Source organism: Actinia tenebrosa, unplaced genomic scaffold (assembly GCF_029948245.1).
Source record: "Actinia tenebrosa isolate PJP-AT-01 unplaced genomic scaffold, QUT_ActTen_1.0 PGA_scaffold0__85_contigs__length_37466705, whole genome shotgun sequence".
Taxonomy (NCBI): Eukaryota; Metazoa; Cnidaria; class Anthozoa; order Actiniaria; family Actiniidae; genus Actinia; species Actinia tenebrosa.
The window spans coordinates 15,491,600-15,512,695 of NW_028292569.1; the positions used below are offsets into that span (position 1 = coordinate 15,491,600).

General features: G+C 36.2%; 2 protein-coding genes and 2 long non-coding RNA genes across 4 annotated transcripts in view; 1 reads left to right on the plus strand and 3 right to left on the minus strand.

Moving 5' to 3' along the window:
* Positions 1–432: 432 nt before the first annotated feature.
* Positions 433–2,474, minus strand: LOC116303148 (transcription factor Sox-2). The gene has a single exon (XM_031712628.2). The coding sequence runs from the start codon at positions 2,063–2,065 to the stop codon at positions 1,073–1,075; it is 993 nt and encodes a 330-aa protein (XP_031568488.2). The 5' UTR covers positions 2,066–2,474; the 3' UTR covers positions 433–1,072.
* An 842-nt stretch (positions 2,475–3,316) lies between these two features.
* The window catches only part of LOC116303146 (uncharacterized), a 32,495-nt gene continuing 14,715 nt past the window's right edge, over positions 3,317–21,096 (minus strand). Inside the window, exon 26 of the mRNA XM_031712627.1 lies at positions 3,317–3,609. Within this exon, the coding sequence (XP_031568487.1) occupies positions 3,529–3,609 (81 nt within the window). The 3' untranslated portion in view covers positions 3,317–3,528. The remainder of the gene's footprint in view (positions 3,610–21,096) is intronic.
* Positions 3,543–5,537, plus strand: LOC116303149 (uncharacterized). The gene is made up of 2 exons (XR_004197919.2): positions 3,543–3,638; positions 3,869–5,537. It is a non-coding gene; the product is annotated as an uncharacterized LOC116303149 (long non-coding RNA).
* Positions 11,775–12,659, minus strand: LOC116303150 (uncharacterized). Its single transcript, XR_004197920.2, has 2 exons — positions 12,499–12,659; positions 11,775–11,998 (listed from the first exon to the last, which is right to left on the minus strand). It is a non-coding gene; the product is annotated as an uncharacterized LOC116303150 (long non-coding RNA).

Genomic DNA, 21,096 nt, shown 5'->3' on the forward strand with positions numbered 1-21,096 from the left:
TTCTCGGAATGCACTCATAATAAGTACTAATGATTATTATTGGAAAACCTGATAACCCAGCTGCCATCAACACTTAGGGTTTCGACCAATCACAGCCCAGAACGAGCTGTCACCACCTCATTTGACGCTTGGCTTGTCAAGTGACACGTCCATTTCAGAGCTCAACGCCTCAATTGCTCTGCATTCTTATTCAAAACCTCGATTTTCCCTCCTCTACCTATATACCTGTATTGAAGGGAGAAATCTTGTCTTTTGTTTTGCTTTCATGGGCCGAACATCAAATAAAAACATTTGACTAAGTTTTGGACAGACTATTCAAATTTGAAGCGCGCGAACTTGGATCACGACTCACGACGCGTTAAACGAACGCGGTTGGAAACTTTACATTTTTGCAGTATCTAGACGAAAGATTTATAATCAAAATCACCCACGAAGTTTTGGAAATTTTTAATGTGCTTTTTCTTTCAAAATGAAAATAAAAAGAATGTGGCCTTTAAGAGTTTTAGATACTCATATTTATGTATATACAAACACGATCTTCAAATCAAGGATTGTTGGAATCTTTTCACTAGTTGGAGTAATAACAATAATATACAAATCAAGGTGAACTTATTGAGTAAGGGCTAACACAAACAACCACACTTCACGAAGTAAAATCTTCAAAGTCTTGCAAACTTCCTTTAAAAGTCCAAAAGAACTTGACGAAGAAATTCTAACCGTTCATAAAGAGGTTTATTAATTTTTCCTACATTTACAACAAAGTTTTTTTTCCTGTTTTTGTTGGCGTAGTATTTCTTTATTATGCGAAATCTTCCAAATAAATGTTCGCTCCGATACGACAAAGCTATTCACAAATCCGTAGTGAACTGTAATAGCCCAGACCGATAAATTTCTTATTCTTATACAAGTGTCATATGCTCTCGGGGCAATAACTCAATAACTTATATTACCGGACGAAAACATCATCCAAAGTCGACATTCTCTTTATACAGTAAAAAATATAATTTACCGTGTGCTAACGTTGAGCTTGAGGGAAGCCTACAAAGTGTCCTCTCTCTCTCAAATAAATTGGTTACATGTGGGATAGAGGCATAGTTCCACGCGGTCCTGAGACGTTGTTAGGTACATTCGCTGCCATCGTCGGATGACCATTAGGATTATTAGTGTGGTCTTGCCAGTGCTGTGAGTAGCGACCTGATAGAACAATGCTCGATGTAGGTATTGACGACGTAGAAGAAGATGCTGCCTCACTTGGTAGATATCTGTTTATCATGTCCCCAAGTTGGTCGGCGCAATTTTGACTTGGAACTGGGTTGCCATTAGGGCTAGGCAACTCTTGTTTGATGTTTATCGGCATACCAGGACTGTTGTGCTGCGTGTATGGTGGAGTAAGAGAATTCATTATCACAGAGTTGCCATTCAAAGCGTAACTACCGGTCTGGCTAGTGACATTTGCTGGGGGATAAATCTGAGCGGCTGTCATAGCGTACGATACATGTGGAGGCATACCGTTCATCGAAGGCTGTAGCTGAGTAGGAGTATGGGGTGATAGAGGATGTCCACCGTACATATTATAGGGATCCCCACTCGGGTTGTAGTTCATTCCTGGACTATATGCATAACCGTTCATTTGAGCAAAATGATCTGCCGCATTTTGTACTACGCTTCGTTGAACCTGTCCTTGTGGCCCACTCAACATAGAGAGAGCATATTTGTTATCCTTCTTCATTAGGGTCTTTCCTTTCCTTCGTGGTCGGTATTTGTAGTCTGGGTGTTCTTTCATATGTAAGGCTCGAAGTCTTCTAGCTTCATCAACATACGGACGCTTCTCTTGTTCGGAAAGCAGCTTCCACTGTGTTCCTAAACGTTTGCTTATCTCAGAGTTGTGCATCTTGGGATTATCCTGAGCCATTTTTCGTCGTCTCTCTCGACTCCACACCATAAATGCATTCATAGGTCTTTTTACGCGGTCTGCACCGTTACTTTTAGAGTTTTCGCTGCCATTCGTGGCTACAATTCCAGAAACGGGATTCGGCGAAGAAGTTAAAATAGTTGGTGCCGACATATCGAAGAAAATTCAAGTAAACTACCTCTAGAAAGTCTCTGGATAAGTTAGGCTATCAAAAGTTCCAAGCAGTTGCTTTACTTTGATTGTGTATTCGCTCAGTATGTACACGACGTGAGAGCTAGTCTCAAGTTTCCTTCACAGATCATAAGAGCACACGTTATTTTTGACTCGAAGTTTTACGGTTCTGTGTGTTATCTGCCGGCCGCGCGTCGACTTGCACTAGTCCCAAATCCAGCCAATGAGAATCGAGAGGATGACAGGCTTGATAAATGGTCCCTTAGTTGCGTTACTGGTGTCACAATGATTGACAGTTCACGGACCAATCTGGCAGCTGTTAGGCGGTATTGTGAAAAGGGGCGGGCTAGGACATTTTGATTCCAAGATCCTATCTTGACATGGACAAATCAGCGCTTTCGTTACTCTTGTCAGCTGTTTCAATTAACTCTTAATCACTGATGCAGAGGAAGTAAGCTGTCATCTGGCCGCGATGATGAAAATTAGCCGTATATGCAGGTGTTGGCGCGCCGGCGGCACTTGCTTGCTGACATCGGGTGCACGTGGTTAGTCACCGCTCGCTAATGATTCTCGAGTCATTCTCTTTTGAGGTTGTCACGTTGCCGCGGTTACAAACGATCTAATTAGACACTACCCGTATCTGATTGGTCGAAAATTTCGCGCCGTGCTAATTAATTTGTAGACCGCGCCAAAATAATTACCGCACCGTGATCTGGAGAGCTCTAGTGAAGAGCGCTGCATGAGAAATCTACCGAGGGGGATTCCTTAGAAATACTACGTTCAGTAATTTTGTGCAATTTTTTTGTTGCAAGTCTATTTGAGGAACTGGACTCGACAGTGACGCCGACTATCAGTGGGAGATCTTTTTGCGTGAAAAACCCCCTAACCATATCTAGCCACAGGACAGAGAACGAGCTAGCCGCTTGCCGCCTTATTTGCATCGATAAACAGGATTGACCGCATTTATAACAAAAGAAAATCCAATGTTTATGTTGAGTTGCCTGTGATCCTCTGCTGCTTTTCCTCAGGCATAATAATTTTATATTATATTCGATTTTTTAAGCAAACTGTTTCACGAAGGCAGATATTACATCGGCCCAATAAAAGGATGAGTGCGGACGTAGTACGCGTGTTATTAGTTGCTCGAAGTTGCTAGGATTCCTACTATCCCAAAGGTGTTAATGCCTTCACGAATTCAAAACGCAACAACCAAAATATGCTCATACAACTTGATAACAAAAATACCAAACTTTATCGACAACAATTTAAGGAGGTGTACACTTTATAATCGACCTCCGATATAAATTAAGCTATCGAAGACTTTGTCCAAAACATTTAAATGTAGAAAATACGAAGCCCAACTTAACTTCTCTGATGAGTCATTAGCGTTTCAGTCAGTTACCAAAAATAAAATTTTCAAGATCATCATTAAGTAAACATGAATATTAATTACAAGCGAAATACTTATGCAGAAGTAGTAGAGTTTTCTTGACGTCAACGACTACGAAGTCGTTTAGATGAAGGGCCTGAAACAAAAAGGCAAAGTCATCGTTAGGTAAAGCCACGCATTTCGGGAAAATTTATATATATATATTCTCAACGCTATTGCTGAAATTTTGCGTAAAGCTCAATGAAAACAAACAAACCAGCTAGTAGAACAAATCTCCTAAAATGTGTTGGTAAACTCATTAGATTTTTGAAAGTCAAAAGCCAGGAGATATGGCTCCGTAGAAAGCTAATACCCCAACTGCGGTTATTCGGCCTAAGTTCTTTTTCCCATTTTAGAGTACATTTAAAAGCCCCCAGACCAGAGGTTAACTATATGCATTAGCAATTCTGTCAAGCCTACTTAGCACATGTCTACTTGGCAAGATCTCATCTTTAATTCCTAAAAACAAAAGCCAAAGGCACCTTGGTTCTATTCCCGACTACAAGTGCAGAATTTTCAAGAGAATGTTTTTGACCGACTTGTATGTTTAGCAAGATTTGAGGAGCCCATTATTTACGAAGTTGATGCCACCTAGGTCGCGACTGGCCCCCCACCTCGAGATGGACAAAATACGGTAAATTGAGATGCTGATCGTTTGGCAATGCGGGAACCCGTCAAATCTTGATTGTAAAACAGATTCACTGCTTCCCGCCCTCACCGCATCGACACCAAATGTATTATAAATTACTCAAGGACTAGAGTTCATCTACGTCGTAATAAAAAAGGAAAAGAAAAACTGTTAGTTTTGACCCTTAGCGATGACAAGTTAAAGAATTAATTCTTTACCGAAAGAAAAAAAATTACATCACGTAGAATTTTATTAATTCAACGCTGTACTTTTTTTTAAGGAGTTTCTTTTTTCACACCATGAATTAATTTTTTTTGCGCAACATTCGTTAGTTATAGGAAAGGTTCTAGCAAGGTTAAATTTTGAAATCACATATCCTATAATTTAAAAACTATTTAAAACTACTTAATGGCTTGTGCACTAGTCTTCTTTCTCGCCACTCAATTATGCTCCACACTCGTAAAATCTAAATGGTTTGCGGAATGTTTTCATTTTAGTGTACGATACTATCGTATTGAATAAACTAAGGTAAGATTTGTATGCATAGAGGGAAGTCAGGGTTAAAAATACGATCGCTTTGCTTAATCGAGGGGAAAATATTGATAGTAGTTAGGTGAAAAAAGAAGTCGGCAATTTGGTCTGAAGTGGTAAATAAAAAATAAAAGTAGTTGCTGAAATCTAAAGGGCATAAATCACTATAGAACATGATTTTATTGTTCGTGTTGAAAGTGATGGCCTTGTTCAAGCTATTATCAAGTCGCTTTATATTCAATCCCTTAAATTGTATCTAAAGAAAGCGCTTTTGTCTGAAGCTAGAATGGATATGTCTTCGAAAGATAGAAATCTTCAGTAGCCGATAGCGCAGGGAATCAAGCAGTCCATTTTATTACGCTACGAAATGAATCCTCCATATCTGCGCTAATTTAATTCTCTCCAAATCCCTCGGGCAAGAAAACCTAGAACAAATTAACCTGGCGATAATGTTTTATTTCTTTTGTCCAAGTCAAAAGGTAAGGGTCTGATCATATAAATGAGTATAGTAGTGGCAAACTGTCCTGTTTACAGCCGTGCACTTTTCTCATCCATTAACTTCTCCTTGACTGGTTTTAACACGCTTCTAATTACACTAAAAACCGCGATCAGGTTGGTAAAAAGTGCTATCTTTGCTTACGCAGCTAAACAAATTGTACCCATATATACAGGTTCGGAGTGCATCAAATAATTTGGATTAATTAGGATGGTGCTGTAGCTCCTTTTTATTCTTAATTCGGAAAGATTACGTTTCATTTTCGTTTTATAATTCACCGTCATTTTCCGGCCATGACTCTTTTAGAAGCTTGTTCAACATAAACTACACCATTGATTCTGGAATTTACTTCAATAAAAACTACACTAACGACTTGTGTCTTTTAGCTGAAGGTAGAGAAATTTAGAAGGCAGTTTGAGGCTAGTTTATGAGATGAGCTCCATCGACAGATAAACAACGAACCAATTTTATGAATATACCCGTCACACTTAGGGGACATTTAAAAATGCACAAAAATATCGATTGTGCTTAAACCCTACGGCGCGTATTACTTTATTATTCCATTTTTTTTTTGTGTGTGATAAGTACGAAAATTAAAATCTTGAACGGTAAAAAATATTAATGAAATATTTGTGGGCTACAGAGCATCAAAAGCTCTTGACTTTTTACGTGTACATCTTGGTGAAATTATCTTGTCACTAGTTAGACAAATAAGCCCAGGAAAGTGAGGGACACTGCTATATTCTGTGTAAACAAAACGCAGCTGGGGATGCAAACTACAAACCAACTCTGGTGTAAATACCCTATGCCCTAGACCACAAGTTAGTACTAAATGAGGTCAAGAAAAAAAACCTTGGATGGCAAAGCACCGATCTAGAACTAACAACGACTCGTGGTGAAAGAACTTGGAAAGAACAAAGAAACGAAAAAGTTGAAATACTCGTGCGGTCTAGTGAAGGTCAAAGAGTTTTCTAGGTTTTTATAGTAATCTCGAGTTGGCTTTTTTAGTTCTTATCGGTAATGTACGCGTTGATTTGATGATGCTAATCACACCGCTTAGTTGTGAATCGATAGGTTTAGAAAACACTTTATCGGCCGCAAAAACCATTATAAAGTCAACTAGCGCTTAATACGACGAACGCGACCCCCAGTCGCTTTGATAATTACATACATCAGTTTCTCCCTTCCCGAGCGCGCCAAAAATACGAACCGCAGAACCAAAAGAAAATACGACTGTTATCATAAATCAAAGTATCAAAACCAAAATACTAGTGTATACATTTCAAGCTAGGCGAGTTGTAGATTTTCGCGCGTTCGAAGCTAATATCTTCATCACCGCATGCTGTTGTAAAATCAAACCAGACTGTATGTCATAAATTGTCTTTACTATTAAATGAAAAACTAGCTCAAAAACACTTTATTAAAATGTTATTCGCTGTACTTCAATGTTTGTTCAAGCCTGCTCTTGTCAAAAATTAATTAAAAACTAGTCGTAAAATCTTGGAGTTACAACTCATTACGTTGGGAAAGTCTCTCTAGAATACTGGAGACCTGATAGTTGAGTGAAGAAAAAATGTGACAGTCTTTTTGAAATCAGCTTTTTTTTTTCATTCGAAAACGTGGATGATTTGTTGAAAGCAAGTAAATACCAATTTTTTTAGGATCATACAATTGTAAAAATTCTGTGGTAAAATAAAACGTTGAAAAATATGCACAATTAAGAAATAAAATGAAATAAAATATGCTGGGTGTTAATTTTGTGTGTATTGTAAAAAAAATATTCGAAGTGAAATAATGAATACAGAATGAGTGAAAAAGTTGGAAGAGCGTTTTCCCGGATATTTATCAAACGTTGTAGGTTTTTTTCGTGTTGTATTTGCATAAACTAACTTTATAAAGGATTCTTTATCGAGAATATGGACACGAAAAAGAACAAAGAAGCAACCAAACAGACGAACATATTGTAAAAGTTTAGGAGAATTTGTGGGCTGAAATCTCGTTGTATACCATTTAGGATTACGGGAAAATCTTCTGAAAGCTAGAATAAGTGATAAAAGCATAAAGCACGCAACTCTCCTGAATCGTAATTCATTCTTTGAATTACGGCTAAGTTACAGCTTGTAGAAAGAATCGCTTTCTAGATGTAAGCAATCAATAATAGAATGAAATTAAAGAAGGATATGCGTCTGGAATTTAATAACAAAGACTCAAAAAAATTAAAACTGGTGTCTATCAAAATATATTTTTTAGAAGAATGTATGTTTTCTAAATTTGCGTTCTATATCCTTTTTGAAAATATATTAAATCAATCAATAAAATCATCAGAAAAACGAACACACGATGGGAATTAAGTGTGGAGTACGTATAGGAAGCCAGGGAAGTACAATCCCCCTTACAGATAATTTAGAAACTGTAAACACATCAACGACAAAATTGTAAATAGCCAAATCATCAAAATGCTTTGCATATCGCCCAACTTTTGAGCCGATAAAAGATTGTGGAAACTGAGTCAAAAATAACTACGTGGAAAAAAGGAAGTAAACTAGAATAGGCGCTACGATGAGCGCATCAATATTCTATTTGTACGGAATTCTTTGAAGTGAATAGTTTTCAATATCGATCAAAGTGGGTTTTTTTTGCTAGATCGCAATCAACAGCAATTTAAGGTCAGCCCTCTCGTACTTCGACTAACCCTAATACAATATTGACACAACCAGATAAGCTTTGCAATACAAAGACGCGCGATTCTCTATAGTAGAATCTTCTCAGTTATCAACACGACTGTAAATTTATGGCTGAAAACTGATTATTCTAAGGTGTTTTGGAAACCGTTAGGAGTGAATTCGAGATGGCTTATTTCAAAATGTAAGTCGGCTCCGGTGATGGAAATTAAAATAAATTGGAGGGACAAAAACAAAAAAATTATAACTCGAAAAAAAGGAAGATAGAGAATGGGAATCAGAAAAAATATGAAGGAAAAAAAGTAGTCCCGGAGGGACGGGTGTACGTAGAAGGAAATGAGAAAAATCAAGAGCTCTTGAAATATCTTCGTGTAGGGAAGACGTACATTTTCGAATTTAAAATTTCGTAGATGGTTCTTGGAGTTAAAAAAGAAAGAAAATAATCGCCATGTTTTAAATTTAAAGGATAAATATGACTGAGAAATGTCATAACAGATCAATCAAAGTTCATTTTTCAGGTCTTTTGTCTGTCTAAAATGGATCCAAAAAGCGAGAAACAATGGGAAAATATAAGATATAAGAATCCTAAAAACTTTTTTTCGTAGATCGACAAACAAGCTATATGTATTGTATCTTATCTTCGCGTGTAACGGTAAAGTTTTTCTTCCAAACCCTCAGTTTACAAAACAAGAAAACTTCAAATACGCAGGTTAATTATAAAAATATTTTTGTCTTTCGACTGATTAAACCCTTTGGATTCAAAAGAAAATTAAAAATATATGGTATTATTTTAAAAATAATGCAAAATCCACAAATTAATTTGACCCGTAATTGATACCGTACATCTTATTTTTATGAAATCCAACTCTAAAAAAAATTTTTTCTTCGATAAAGCGTAAGAAGAATAATTTTATAGAGCTAGGGCAGCAATAAGGACAGTAATTAGCGGGCTAAAGGTTCGGCTTTTCACTTTAAGTACTCGGAAGCGAGGTGTTGGGAACCAAAACACCGCGATGTGTACATTAAAGATGAAGGGGGAACGTAGTTGGAATTTCCTCTAGAAGCGGGGGGTGACGAAACAGAGAAAGGAAAACTAACGAGAAAAAATGATAGAAAACGGCGGCAAATTTCTTCTCGGGAAAATAAATCTCGATTAGAATTTTCGGGGGATTTTTTGAAGTTGATCTCTGGAAAGAGCGGTGCCTTGGGTGCGCAACAAACACGGAAAAGGAATTGTTGTAAATTATCCCGGCGTAGTCGCCGCTATGTTGTCAGTATCGTTCCGAAAGATCTGCTACAGATTCTGCTACAGAGCTACAGTTGCCGGAATTCAAAATAACGCATAGGAAATATGAGTTACATTTCCCGAGTTATGTCTTAACTTTTTCGGCAAAACATTAAAATAAGTTCAAAACAAAAACTTAAAATTCGTCAAAACTTTCCGAAAAAAAATTAAAATAAAAAATACGTGTACTATGGGCGTTTAAAGTTCTACAATTAAAGGAAAAGTCTAGAAAATTGATACACTAGTGCGCGCTTTATTCGATTTCTTCCTTCAGTCGATTTCACTCGAGAGTTTTGTTAATTGATGTAAGTGGTGAACGCTATATTTGTTTTCGAAACGCAGAGCACACGAGACATTATTATGGCCAAACCGTTGTGTTTTGTCAGAAGATATTCAAAACACTCATCAGTTTAGAGCAAAGCTCGTCATTAAATCGCTATTCTTAGTAATTAAGATTCGTAATAATCATACGTTTTCTACCCTAATATTGTTTTACGTTAAGCACTTTTTCGATAAACTACCAATGAATTTGTAATGAAATCTATACCGATATTAATTTGCTTCGAAATTTTCAACATGTTCACAAGGCTAATCTTCAATGTAACTGTCGAATTTTTTTTTTCTTCGAAGCGTTGAAAAAATGTTTGCCAAGAATGAAAAAGAAACTCCTGTTTCGTGTCTTTCCTTTTTTCCCCTTTTTGGAGTGTAAAAAAAGGAGTTTTTAATGTGAATATTCGACGATATCCAGGGAAACTAGAAGCCAGAAAATATTGATGACGGGATCAGATAAAACCGATTATCAAAGATTACTGTACCACTCTCCTTGCGAGAACAAAAATAATCGCTCCTGTAATTGAAGATAAACTAGGATCTTTTCCCAGTATTTATAGTTAGATGCGAGATAAGATATCACGCCGAATTGACCTCAATATTAACGACATAAATTTCACTTAAGTTTTCAAGGAAAAAACTTTGAAATGTTCATTCTTTGACTCTGTCTTTCCGTTACGCTCTGAAAAAATTTTCGAGTAGACTCTATTACTTAAAAACGCTAAAAATCGTATTTTGACTTTTATTATATCATTGAATTTAAAATAAGACTTAAGTTACTAAGGCAATACGCAAAACAGTTAGATAACTAGCTAGATATTGAACTATTAAATTTAAATTCATTTATATCAAGCTATTATTCTAGTCCAAGCTAAATGAATTCAATAATACCGAAGAATTTCTCCGGCCTATTCCTTAACCATGTTATTAAACAAACTGTAGTTTTCTAGCCACAAAGAATCTAAATGACGCTAAATTTGCTGGAAATTTAAATCGTCTTCGGCGAACGGATCAAGTGAATTCCGACGCCTGAAGGCAAGATGTTTTCAATTCTGCTTGGATACTATATGCAACCGATAAAGATACAATCTAATTTAAATGCCAGATTACTAAGAAGTATAACAAAGATCTTGGAGAGTTTAAGAAGCAAATGATTATAAGAGAAACTAAAGAGTCATAAGATTCGGTATAAAAAGAAGAAAGGAATGTAAATCTAAGAGGATCTTTCTGAATGCTGATGAAATCTCTTTATCGTCGGGTGATGATAAGTAAAGATGATGATGATGATAGTGATATATAGTTTCGCTTTATTTATGAATTTAGGTCAATGATTTCGATCAAAAGGGATAGGATATAATCATTATTATACGATCGAGTAAAAAAGATCATTTGAAGGATTGAATTTTGTTCGTTTTACAAGAAAACCCGAAAAAATTGACTCGCAAGCAAAACGAGGTAGAAACAAACGTACACTTGGTTCAAGGAATTTCTTTCAAACTTTGTTGCTATCGTTTTATTCAGTTCTAAATCAAAATCACAGTTATCTTCGATCATTTTTCAAGGATGAAAGAGCTTTGTTTTAAACGTTTCTATGAATAGATTACTAACATAAATGAATGAATAGCGCCAAACTGCCTAAGGTGTTTTATCTTGGTTGCATAGCAACACAATAGCGGAAGCGACTGCATGTAGGAATATATTTGACTGATATTATTTAAGAGTTTCTAGTTTTCACGGCAAGAAACTGTAATACTCCCTTATTCTTTCAATCCAGAATTTCCTGAAATTAAGATAAACTCGAGATAATATTTTTAGTTTTTTTTCCAGGAGTGAAACTAAAACAGCTGTGTTTTGACTGCGCGAAACGTTAGAAAAGATTACAAAACTCTTGAAATTTCTCTCTGGATTAACTCTCTATTTCACTTCTATTGAAGTTTGTAATATTCAAGTCTTGTTAGACCTCTAGATATAATTAAAATCATTGACTTTATCAACACTTTTGAACACCAAATAGTTATTTGACAGACCCGGCAAAATTAAAATGCCTTCGTACAAGTGTTTTCAAGTTGAGAGCTCAAAAACATAATTTGTCTTGGTTTTAAACCTCCCCTTCCGATTAACAGCCTGAAAACTCATTTTAATTGAATCCTGTGAAATTGTACAGTACGTTAGGGGGAATTACGGGCTTGAGATAAGATAGTGGACAAGGTTTTCAATTCACTCTAATAATTAACATACGAAACAGGCCTCCCGTCGGCCTAAATCATTCGAATTTCTTATTAACCCTTCCTGCTCATTAAAGATTAAAGTGAACGACTAGACTGTTTAATAATAAAAATAAGCTTGGTAAAGGTACAAATGTCGTACTGACAGCAGGATGTAGGATGAGTTCTTTGTAGGCTGCATCTGAACATTGTTATGGCTGCAAAACTTAAAGCAAGATAACGACATTCACGGCATGCATCTGGGACGTGATATACTGTGGGGTATATTGCTTATTCTAGGTTGTTGGTTACTAACAGTGTCCTTTTACACCTGTTAAAAGAAACCAGAAATGTTATGATAGGGTCGCGCTCAGCCTGAGATCAACCACAATAACCTTTCCAGAAACTGGGAGAGAAAATCAGTACAACATCTAATAAATTTGACAGCCTTGGTCAGAAAAATATGCTATTCTTATTATGATGACGGGAAGTCACTTATTATGTCAGTAACTATCAAGAGGGGTAAACGTTAGGATATTTTGTGGCAGGGCTGGCGTTGAGATCTGACTATTCAGTGCAAAACTAACTTTGAATTGAAAGAAAAACAAACGAACCCAGCGTTCGCAAAAAAGAGAGATTCCAATCTGTTTCTCAGAAGAAATTTTTAAGACAATATTCCACGATAAAAGACTGAATAACAACTCGAGTTTTGATAGAACTGAACTAATTCTAGAAGTTGAAATTTAAATGTTTAACAGTTAATGAGCGTTCCAAACAATTGCTTTAGAATCAACTCGCCAGGCCATTTGAGGATCTTAGGGACAAACTAACCTTTCTAAGACCAAACAAACAACAGAGAAACGCCTGGTACATTCCCACGTGTGTTGTCTGCACGTAACGTAACAGTACGATAGAACACGAAATGGAAAATAACGCGAGTACGTAAATAAAGACAGAATATAGAACCTTTTGAAAAAACTATATAAACTGACGAATATTCTAGAACAACAAAAGAGAAAAATAAATCCAACGGCCCATATTAATATCAATTATTAATTTTTGTTCATGAATGCTTTATCGTTTTCAAAATAAATTTTTTAAGTGGGAAATATAGAAGAGACTGTTTTTGGCTTTCCCTGTAACTGCACAGGAAGAGGTTGGCCCAGAAGCTCTTAAAAACTGCACGTACAGAGTTCTTAATAATGTTAAATGATTTCGATTGGTTCGAGGAACAGGTGCCAAAAGAGAGACAGACGAAACTGCGGGTTTGCAATTTCGATAACGAATCCTCTCTGTAAGAAATCCCCTAGTAACACACACACACTGGCAATGCAGCCCGCATCACTTAGTATTGGCACATTTGACTTGACCGAAATGATCTCCTAGATAGGAAAGAGTAAATTTGGTGATTAACACTGATAGGTATCTCACTTACTAAGGAGACCTAGAGCACGCCAGTACTTCACAGACACGTGTAGATAGGTTCATTACAGATTCTACTTCTGGCCCCACGCTGCGCTGGATGGCGGTCTCCAAGTCTCTCGACTGAACTATTTAGAAATCACTGAAAATAAACTTAGATATACGAGCTAAGGAATAGCATTACAGAAATAATCAATAAAAGGATATGTATTCCATGTGCGATTTATCTGATAGTTTTTATTCTAGGTAGGCCAGTGGGTCTACCGCCCACGACAGAAAAGAACAGAAAAAGTGAAAAAGTCTCGTTAAAGACCAAAATAAGTGAAGATAACGTCATGTTTTCGTTGTTTTTTCCTCCTGCGCGATTAAGATTAACTTGCCGATCAAGACTCTAAAACTGGAAGCTTTTCCCCTTGTCAATACGATTCCCCACATCGTAATTGCACGAAGAAAAGAAATTCTAGCTCTTGATGTAGTTCATCTTGCACACGCCATCTAAGCATGGTTGTACACGTGTTGCCGGCTACAACGACTAGATAAGGTGGCATCTACATAATGAAACTAAAAAGCGCCCGACATTTCCACTATTTGACGCACTCACTACTAGACTCTAACCCTAATGGCACACTCAATACCAATTCTACGCGCGCAACTCACAATATCTACCTTTGCTATAACAATTAGAAGTACTTATGTTGTATTTGAAAGTTTGAAAAGATTCTTTAGAGATTAGACCTGGCCTGGAATCATAAGAAAATTTTTTTCCCTTGTGGTACGATTCAGAGCTAACAGGCACCTGCTAAAGTTCAAATACGAAATTCAAGGCATATATTTTAGTTCACACGTGTGGCAAATAGGAAAGTTTTGCGCGGTTTTCATTTACTGTAAATTCAAGCGTGTTCATTCATGATTGCACTAAGTACTTTGCTAGATTTTTAAGAATTAATTGATGTGGGACAATTTGAAAACTACCGTAAATTCATAGGAATCAATTCAGCAGAATTTAAACCCCTGATACTGAAATCAAATAAAAGATAAATAAATATTTTTGAGACATAAAAGCAGTAGATTTTCAACTTAATTTTCTTGTAAAACTTATATTTATTTTAAAGAAATTAAAACTAAAATGTCGGATGATTCGTAATTTACTTTTCTCCATGGTCAAAAAGGAAAATTTGATGCATTTAGGAAGTAAATAAAACGTTTTAATGTGTTTTAAAGCGATCTAAAGGTAACAAAAAAAGGTCGCTAAGACTTCGAAGGGTTTATAAAATTCCTAGCCATCTTTAACGACAGAAAATTTCGTGTTGATATCATTTTTGGCAAAAAGTAAACAAAATGTCGGAACTTTAAGATTAGTTCAAGAGGAAGTGAGCTTCGAAAAGTGATGGCACTGAAATTACAAGCCTTGCGTTAATTTAGCTTAAACTAACCGACCCCGTGTGCTAATAACACACCAAAGCCAATTTACCCTAGACTGGATATTATTTCACGTCACAAGATGAGGAAAAGTCAAGCGAATTTCCTAGCGAATGAAATTCTTAGCCAAATATCGAAGATTAGGTGACAAAGAAATGTGATTCGCTCGGCGACGGTTAGATTTATTAACTACAGTTAAATGAAAAAAACTTTTTCCCAGAGTTTATTACTACAGAAGTTAATTAGTTGGATGAGGAATTTCGAGCGCCAAGTTGGAATTAAACTTGCGGCCTTGAATTAAATAAAAATCTAACTATCTTGGCCAAACAATGGAATCTAATTGAGGGTTTTTACTGTAAAGTCTTTCTTGGGGTTGTCAGAATTGAAATTAACTGCGTCGCTAGAGCAGAATCATAATATCCGTTTTGTAAGGACAAAAATTGAAAACAAAAACAAACTTTTACTAATATTTAAAATTTATTTGATGAGAAGAATTAGCCGGTAGAATTTGAAGAAAGTTCAAAGTACCAAGCCGAATTCGGGAGGATTTCCTTATCCGTTATGAACTAAAAATGTTCGGACTCGGGCAGCTTGAAACAGCTGTCTGCGAAGTGAAAAAAAAATTTTCTTACAAGAAATCGGCACCAAGAATATCATGAAATTGCTATTTAGGTAACTGTTTTTGGTTTTACATTGAGCTAAAAAAATAAGTCCTCCTATCTTGACATGAAAAAGCTGTGAAAAGTAGAAGCCGACAATAAATTAGAAGGCTTAAATCTCATAGTAAACAAATTGTACTGGAATTATGAAGCCATATTTAATAAAGGCGAATGTAAATACTGAAAACCTGACACAGGATAAACCCTATCTAGCAAAACAGGAAAAAAAGATGGCTTTAAAAGATGGAATAGCTTAAAATTATAAACAAAATAGAGAAAAATTAAAATTAAAATAAATGTACTTTTTCGATAAATAATTTGCACTTTGATCTAAACTCAAATTGTACAATGATTCCTCAAATTAGACAAACGAGTCTTTATGCGTTTAGTCAATAAAGAATTCCCCACATCGACAGTCAACAAACGACCTCAGCTGTAAAGAAAGGGAGTTTGATTTTTATTTTAATCTTAGGCGGGAAAAACCTTAAATATAATCCATACGTATTTAGCGGGTATATAACAAACAGCGAAAATAGCCGACTTAACGAGATGTTATCTGGAGAGGGATCATACAAACCCGACACAGACCAAATACCGACTTATAGATCAAATCCACCGATTCTTCCAATGAGACTCATTAAAGGTTTGAATATTTTGATTTCCTCGTTATATATTATCTATTACGGCTCTGACGCGTGCATTAATCAATGCAAAACTATCTAACTTTAGGTTTTCTTGGGACTAAGAAAAAAAACGGGCGCGAATTTCCAAAGTGCGCACTTGATTTTTAAGTTGCGCACGAACCGGTGAGGCTTGCGCACGAAGGATATTTCGTTTTTTGCTTCAAATGGATAAAATTCTTGGGGGAAATTGAAGTATTAAATCATTCACCTTTAATACACGCGCGCGACAGAGAGCTATAACTGAAGATTTCGCAAAATAAATCAGCATCGTAAAAAGTGGAATACCAGACAAATGTGCTCGGGTTTCGCTCCAAATGTTTGCGCTTTCTCGACGCTCTAGAGTCTAACATACCTACTGTTAGATACTGCAGCGTTTAACGAAATGCAGTCTTCTAAGTATTATTAAAGAAGTTCAAAAAATTAGTTTTCTTCAACAATGTACAGCAATCTGTTGCGCTTTCCATGCGAACACCCCCCCCCCCCCCCTTCCCGGGTTGCGAAGGAACAAAACTCTACGAGTGCGTAAGAATACATTGTGTATTACAATCTTCAAATGTCGAAGTATATAGGTCGAAAGACAACAAACCAACTGACTTATAAGACTCGCATCGACCTGAAAAAATAGGTCGACAAGCGCAATTGACCGAGTTCTATCAACAGACTTACGTAAACCGTTAGACAGACCGATTGACACAGAGAACAACTGTCCGACCGACCGATGGACTTACGTAGACCGGAAGACAGACAGACAGACAGACCGACCGACCGACAGACACAGACAGAAACCTATTCTCTACTTTCACATCCCCATAATACTTTGCGTCTTTGGGGGGAAAGTAGAGGGTAAAAACCCACTCATTTTGCTGAAGGCTGATCAGACAATGTTGACAATACCTTGTTTGGTATCCAAAAATAAAATGAAGAAGTATAAAACAGAAAAAGATAGAAGTTTGAAGACGTTTAAGGTAGATTTTAATTTTTTTTTCTTAAGTCAATACATTTTCTGTAAGACCAAAACTCTTGATGATCTGTACACGCAAAAATAACTTGGAATAAACTGATAATCAGTATTGTACAGATAAAAGCAGGTATAGTATAAATTCAATTAAGAAACCTTTCAATTTGGGACAGTTTTTTGATTGGTTACCCCCCAAAGACGCAAGGCATTATGGGGATGTGAAAGTAGAGAATGGGTTTTTTTACCTTGCGCATGTATCTAGAAACAGCGCACCAATTAATACTCCAATTCAATGTTGCTCAGACCTTGATTTTGCATGAAAACAATTTGAATATTTATCGTATTGTCGAAGTTGTGCATTCTATACTTTGCCGTTGGTATTCGTAAATATTGTGACGCTAAAATGCGGCCAACCCTGAGTCTGTAATCAAGGTATACAGTTGTATTTGTCTGAAAGCCAAAAAATTACCGGAACAAAATCTTTACTATTCAATTTTTACGGTTTCTTATTCATTTTTAGAGTAAAAATGAATAGATAAAAAAGTGTTACTCGAAGAAAACACTTCTCATGCTATAAAAGGATTATAAAAAGGAAAAAGAGGGGAATAAGAGTGGAATGACTGTGATTAATAATTTTGATTGAAATCGGCGATAATGGTGACAAAAAAAGACTAAAAATATCTAAGAAACTGGAAACAAACGTATAGATGTAAAGCTCATTGAGATATTTGAAATGCGCTATAGAAGTACCCCATTATTATTATTATTACTATTATCATTATTATTATTATTATTATTATTATTATTAGATGATGGTGGTGATGGTGATGAAGGTGATGCGGATCTTCATGTTGACATCGGATGTTGGTGACTGCGATGATAGTGATAATGCTGATGTCAATCGTGATGTTGATGCTGATAATGAGGATAATGATGCTGATGGTTACAACGACCATAATGATGGTAACTAGTGGCGACGAGTTATCATTAAGGCTTTAAGTAGCTATATTCTCGTCAGAGGGTGTATCCCAAGCGGTACATGGTACTCCGTTTAAAGCTCACGCCACTGGGATTAGAGAGAAGTCGAAACTAGTGTGAAAGATCAAAGGTGGGGATCAAACTACTTTAGGATCCTCGTGCCTTGCTTGTTGGCAGCACACAAGCCAGTTTGGTCATACTTTGCTCTCATAAAGATGATGATGATAATGATAGTAATAAGATGATGATATTAATGATGCTGTGATGATGACGGAGATGCTGCTCATAAGTGATGGTGTAGTAGTGATGTTGATGTTGATGATGATGATGGTAGTGATGTTGATGATGATGATGGTAGTGATGATGATGATGATTATGATGGAAGTGATGATGATGATTATGATGGAAGTGATGATGATGTTGATGATGATAACGATAATGATGATGATGATGATGGAAGTGATGTTGATGATGATAACGATGACGATGATGATAACGATGACGATGATGATAATGGTGATGGTTTTGGTAGTTGTGGTGATGATGTATTTTGTGATGATGATGATGGTGGGAATGATCATAACGTATGACTTCAGAAATTAGTATTACTACAGCATTTTGGAAACAACCAACCAAAATTATCCATCTGACTATATCTTGTAGTCTAAAATACAATACACTCATTTAATCCAATAAGAAACCAAGTGACCAAGAATAGTCCGAGGGAGTTGCAAATGAGGCTGCAGCTCTAACACTTTTTCGTCTACAAGATGTCATTGCATATGGGGGACTCGAATCTTAGTTCCTTTACTCCTTACTTATTCTCTACTTAACTTAAAGTTTCATCTTATTTTGACTAGATAAAGCGCTCTCTAAATATGAAACTATTACAAAAATCGGAAAAACTATGTTCTGGGGACAACTTCTACTGTGATGAAAAGCAGCGCGTTATATCAGCATGTACGCACCGCCACATACTTCAATACACTGTAACTAATACTAATTAATATCTTCTAATATTTATTTATAACATGCTGTGAAAGAAGTGCGCCGAAAGTACAAGATTTGCGCTACTTAAAATTAATTATAACGACTTGCGCTGTTCATTGAAGTCTTGCCAAAATGGATAATATCCACTACGTTTATAAATTCCATGTTTTCGAATCTGCCCTTTGTAAACTATGAACTTAGGGTTGTGACGTCGTCGGGAAACTCGTTAGGTAGAAACCGAGGAACCTTGGTTTTTATCTGGTTCAAAAACAATGCTCTCTATGCTCTGTTGAATTAAGGGCTACGCCTAGTGAGAACTATAAATCACTACAGAAAGAAATGCATAAAAATGGGCCCTTGAAAATCACGGTGTGGTAATGGCAAGAGCCAAGGTGTTCCCTTGTAATGTACCTGCGATAACAGTATACGCTTAAAAAGCTATATTTCATCGAAGATCGTAGTGACTTTGTCCAAGAATTTTTAAACAATGCGTCATAGTTTTATAGTCGAATTCGTAAAACAAAGACTTCGACCCAAAATAATATTTTGCCTGATTTTTTGGAATCGAATAGAAAGAGTAAATGAGGATGCTTCCGCTTGTGGAAACGTTGTTGAAAATTTCGAGTCCTTCTTCTCGAGAGCTCGTAGATTTTTATATTAAAAAAAACAGAGACAAAAATCCTAACATCTGTTAAGGCGAATAAGTAGTTCAAAGACGAATTTGAAACAGAAGGTTCGAAGAACGGATAGAAACCTTCACGAAACCGCCAACTCGAGTTCTCGTCGCTTTGTTTTTCTCATCAATTTTAAACACCCAATTATTCCTAAGACTAAAATACATACGATTTTGACGTATTCTTACCCCAGGAGTGCGCAAGAATTCCTCAGAGATTCCAAAAACATGAACTCCAACGACCCAAAATTTGTGGTTAGCTACGAGTCAAGGGAGGAAGGTCGTGCTCGTACTGATAACATACAACGATAAGACGCGACAAACAAGAGAAAGGGGTTTTTTGTTTCCACTGTAACCGTTTATTACTTGGCCTTGATGAGGGCTGACATCCAATTCACCGAGGGCTGCGAGAATTTGAAAGAAATGTTTACAGCTAGACAATACCACTTTAGTCTTCTATAGAAATCTGGGTAGAGCACAAAAGATTGCTGTCTATAAACATCGACAAACAAAATACAGAGGACAAAAGCCAATGACCTAATTGAAAGCTCCGAGTCGAATGGTTTGCTATTGTTATATTAAGGCCTAAGTATTTATGGCAATAACTGAATGGGTTATAAAGAAAAAACCCAAGTTTTTAATTACAAATCAAGCAAAGTTTTCTGTGCGCTTTGGAGCTCATTGGTGGATGGTTCGATGATGTTAATTGTGGCTCCTCTGATTGGGAATTCACAGGAAATTTATAAAGACTTTGTTGTAATCCTTTTGATTTCATAAAGATAATAAAAAAACTACTTCTTACAATCGCAACGGCATGTTTTATTCAACGCTGGATTTCTTTTCATTTCGGTTTTTCCTTTTCTTTCATTTTGGTCCGTTCAAGGTCGCGATGGGATTTCACTCTGTCTACTTGATTTTCATCGAGGCTTATCAAAGATCTTAAGCTTTCAATTCAATATCCTTCTTTTTTTCATAATTCGAGTAACTTTGCTGTAAATTTATGACATTCTCAAGAGCCAAGTCACTTGTAATTTTGATTTTATTAAATAACCGAACGCTGCAAATTGGAAAATTAATTCTGACAAATAGATACATCAGTAAATCCGATAATTTTTCCCTTAGAAAAATTAAATTTCGCGAGTAATTCAATTTTATTATGAGAAGAGATGCTAATTTTTGTCTTTCTCGATTTAAAAAAAACATATGTATTCTGATAATTTCTTGCACGAACATTTCTAACATTTCTAAATCGAAAACTAACGTGCCACACAACGTGGGAAAATTTTAAAAAGATTTCCTTTTCGAAGGAAACGAGAGGAAAGGAAAGGAGAGGAGAGGAAGACCAAGGTGAAGTACTTAGTGGAGAGAATTTGTGCAGCTGGTACGATACTGACAAGATCAGTGAAAGTACAAAGAGAAGAATGGCAGACCTCGTCGAGTGTCAAATAGTATTATACTTTCATGACAAGTGAGATTTCAACGGAAGAGAACGACAATGGACATCAACTTCTTGCTGGATACAGGATACTAAAGTACTAATACATTCTCTTTGAGTTTGTTCTTAATTCCGAGGAGATAGCCATCAAGTTTCCGCAGTGCCTTGATAAAAATCTCTGTTTGTTCAGGAGATTTAGAGATGTTCTATTG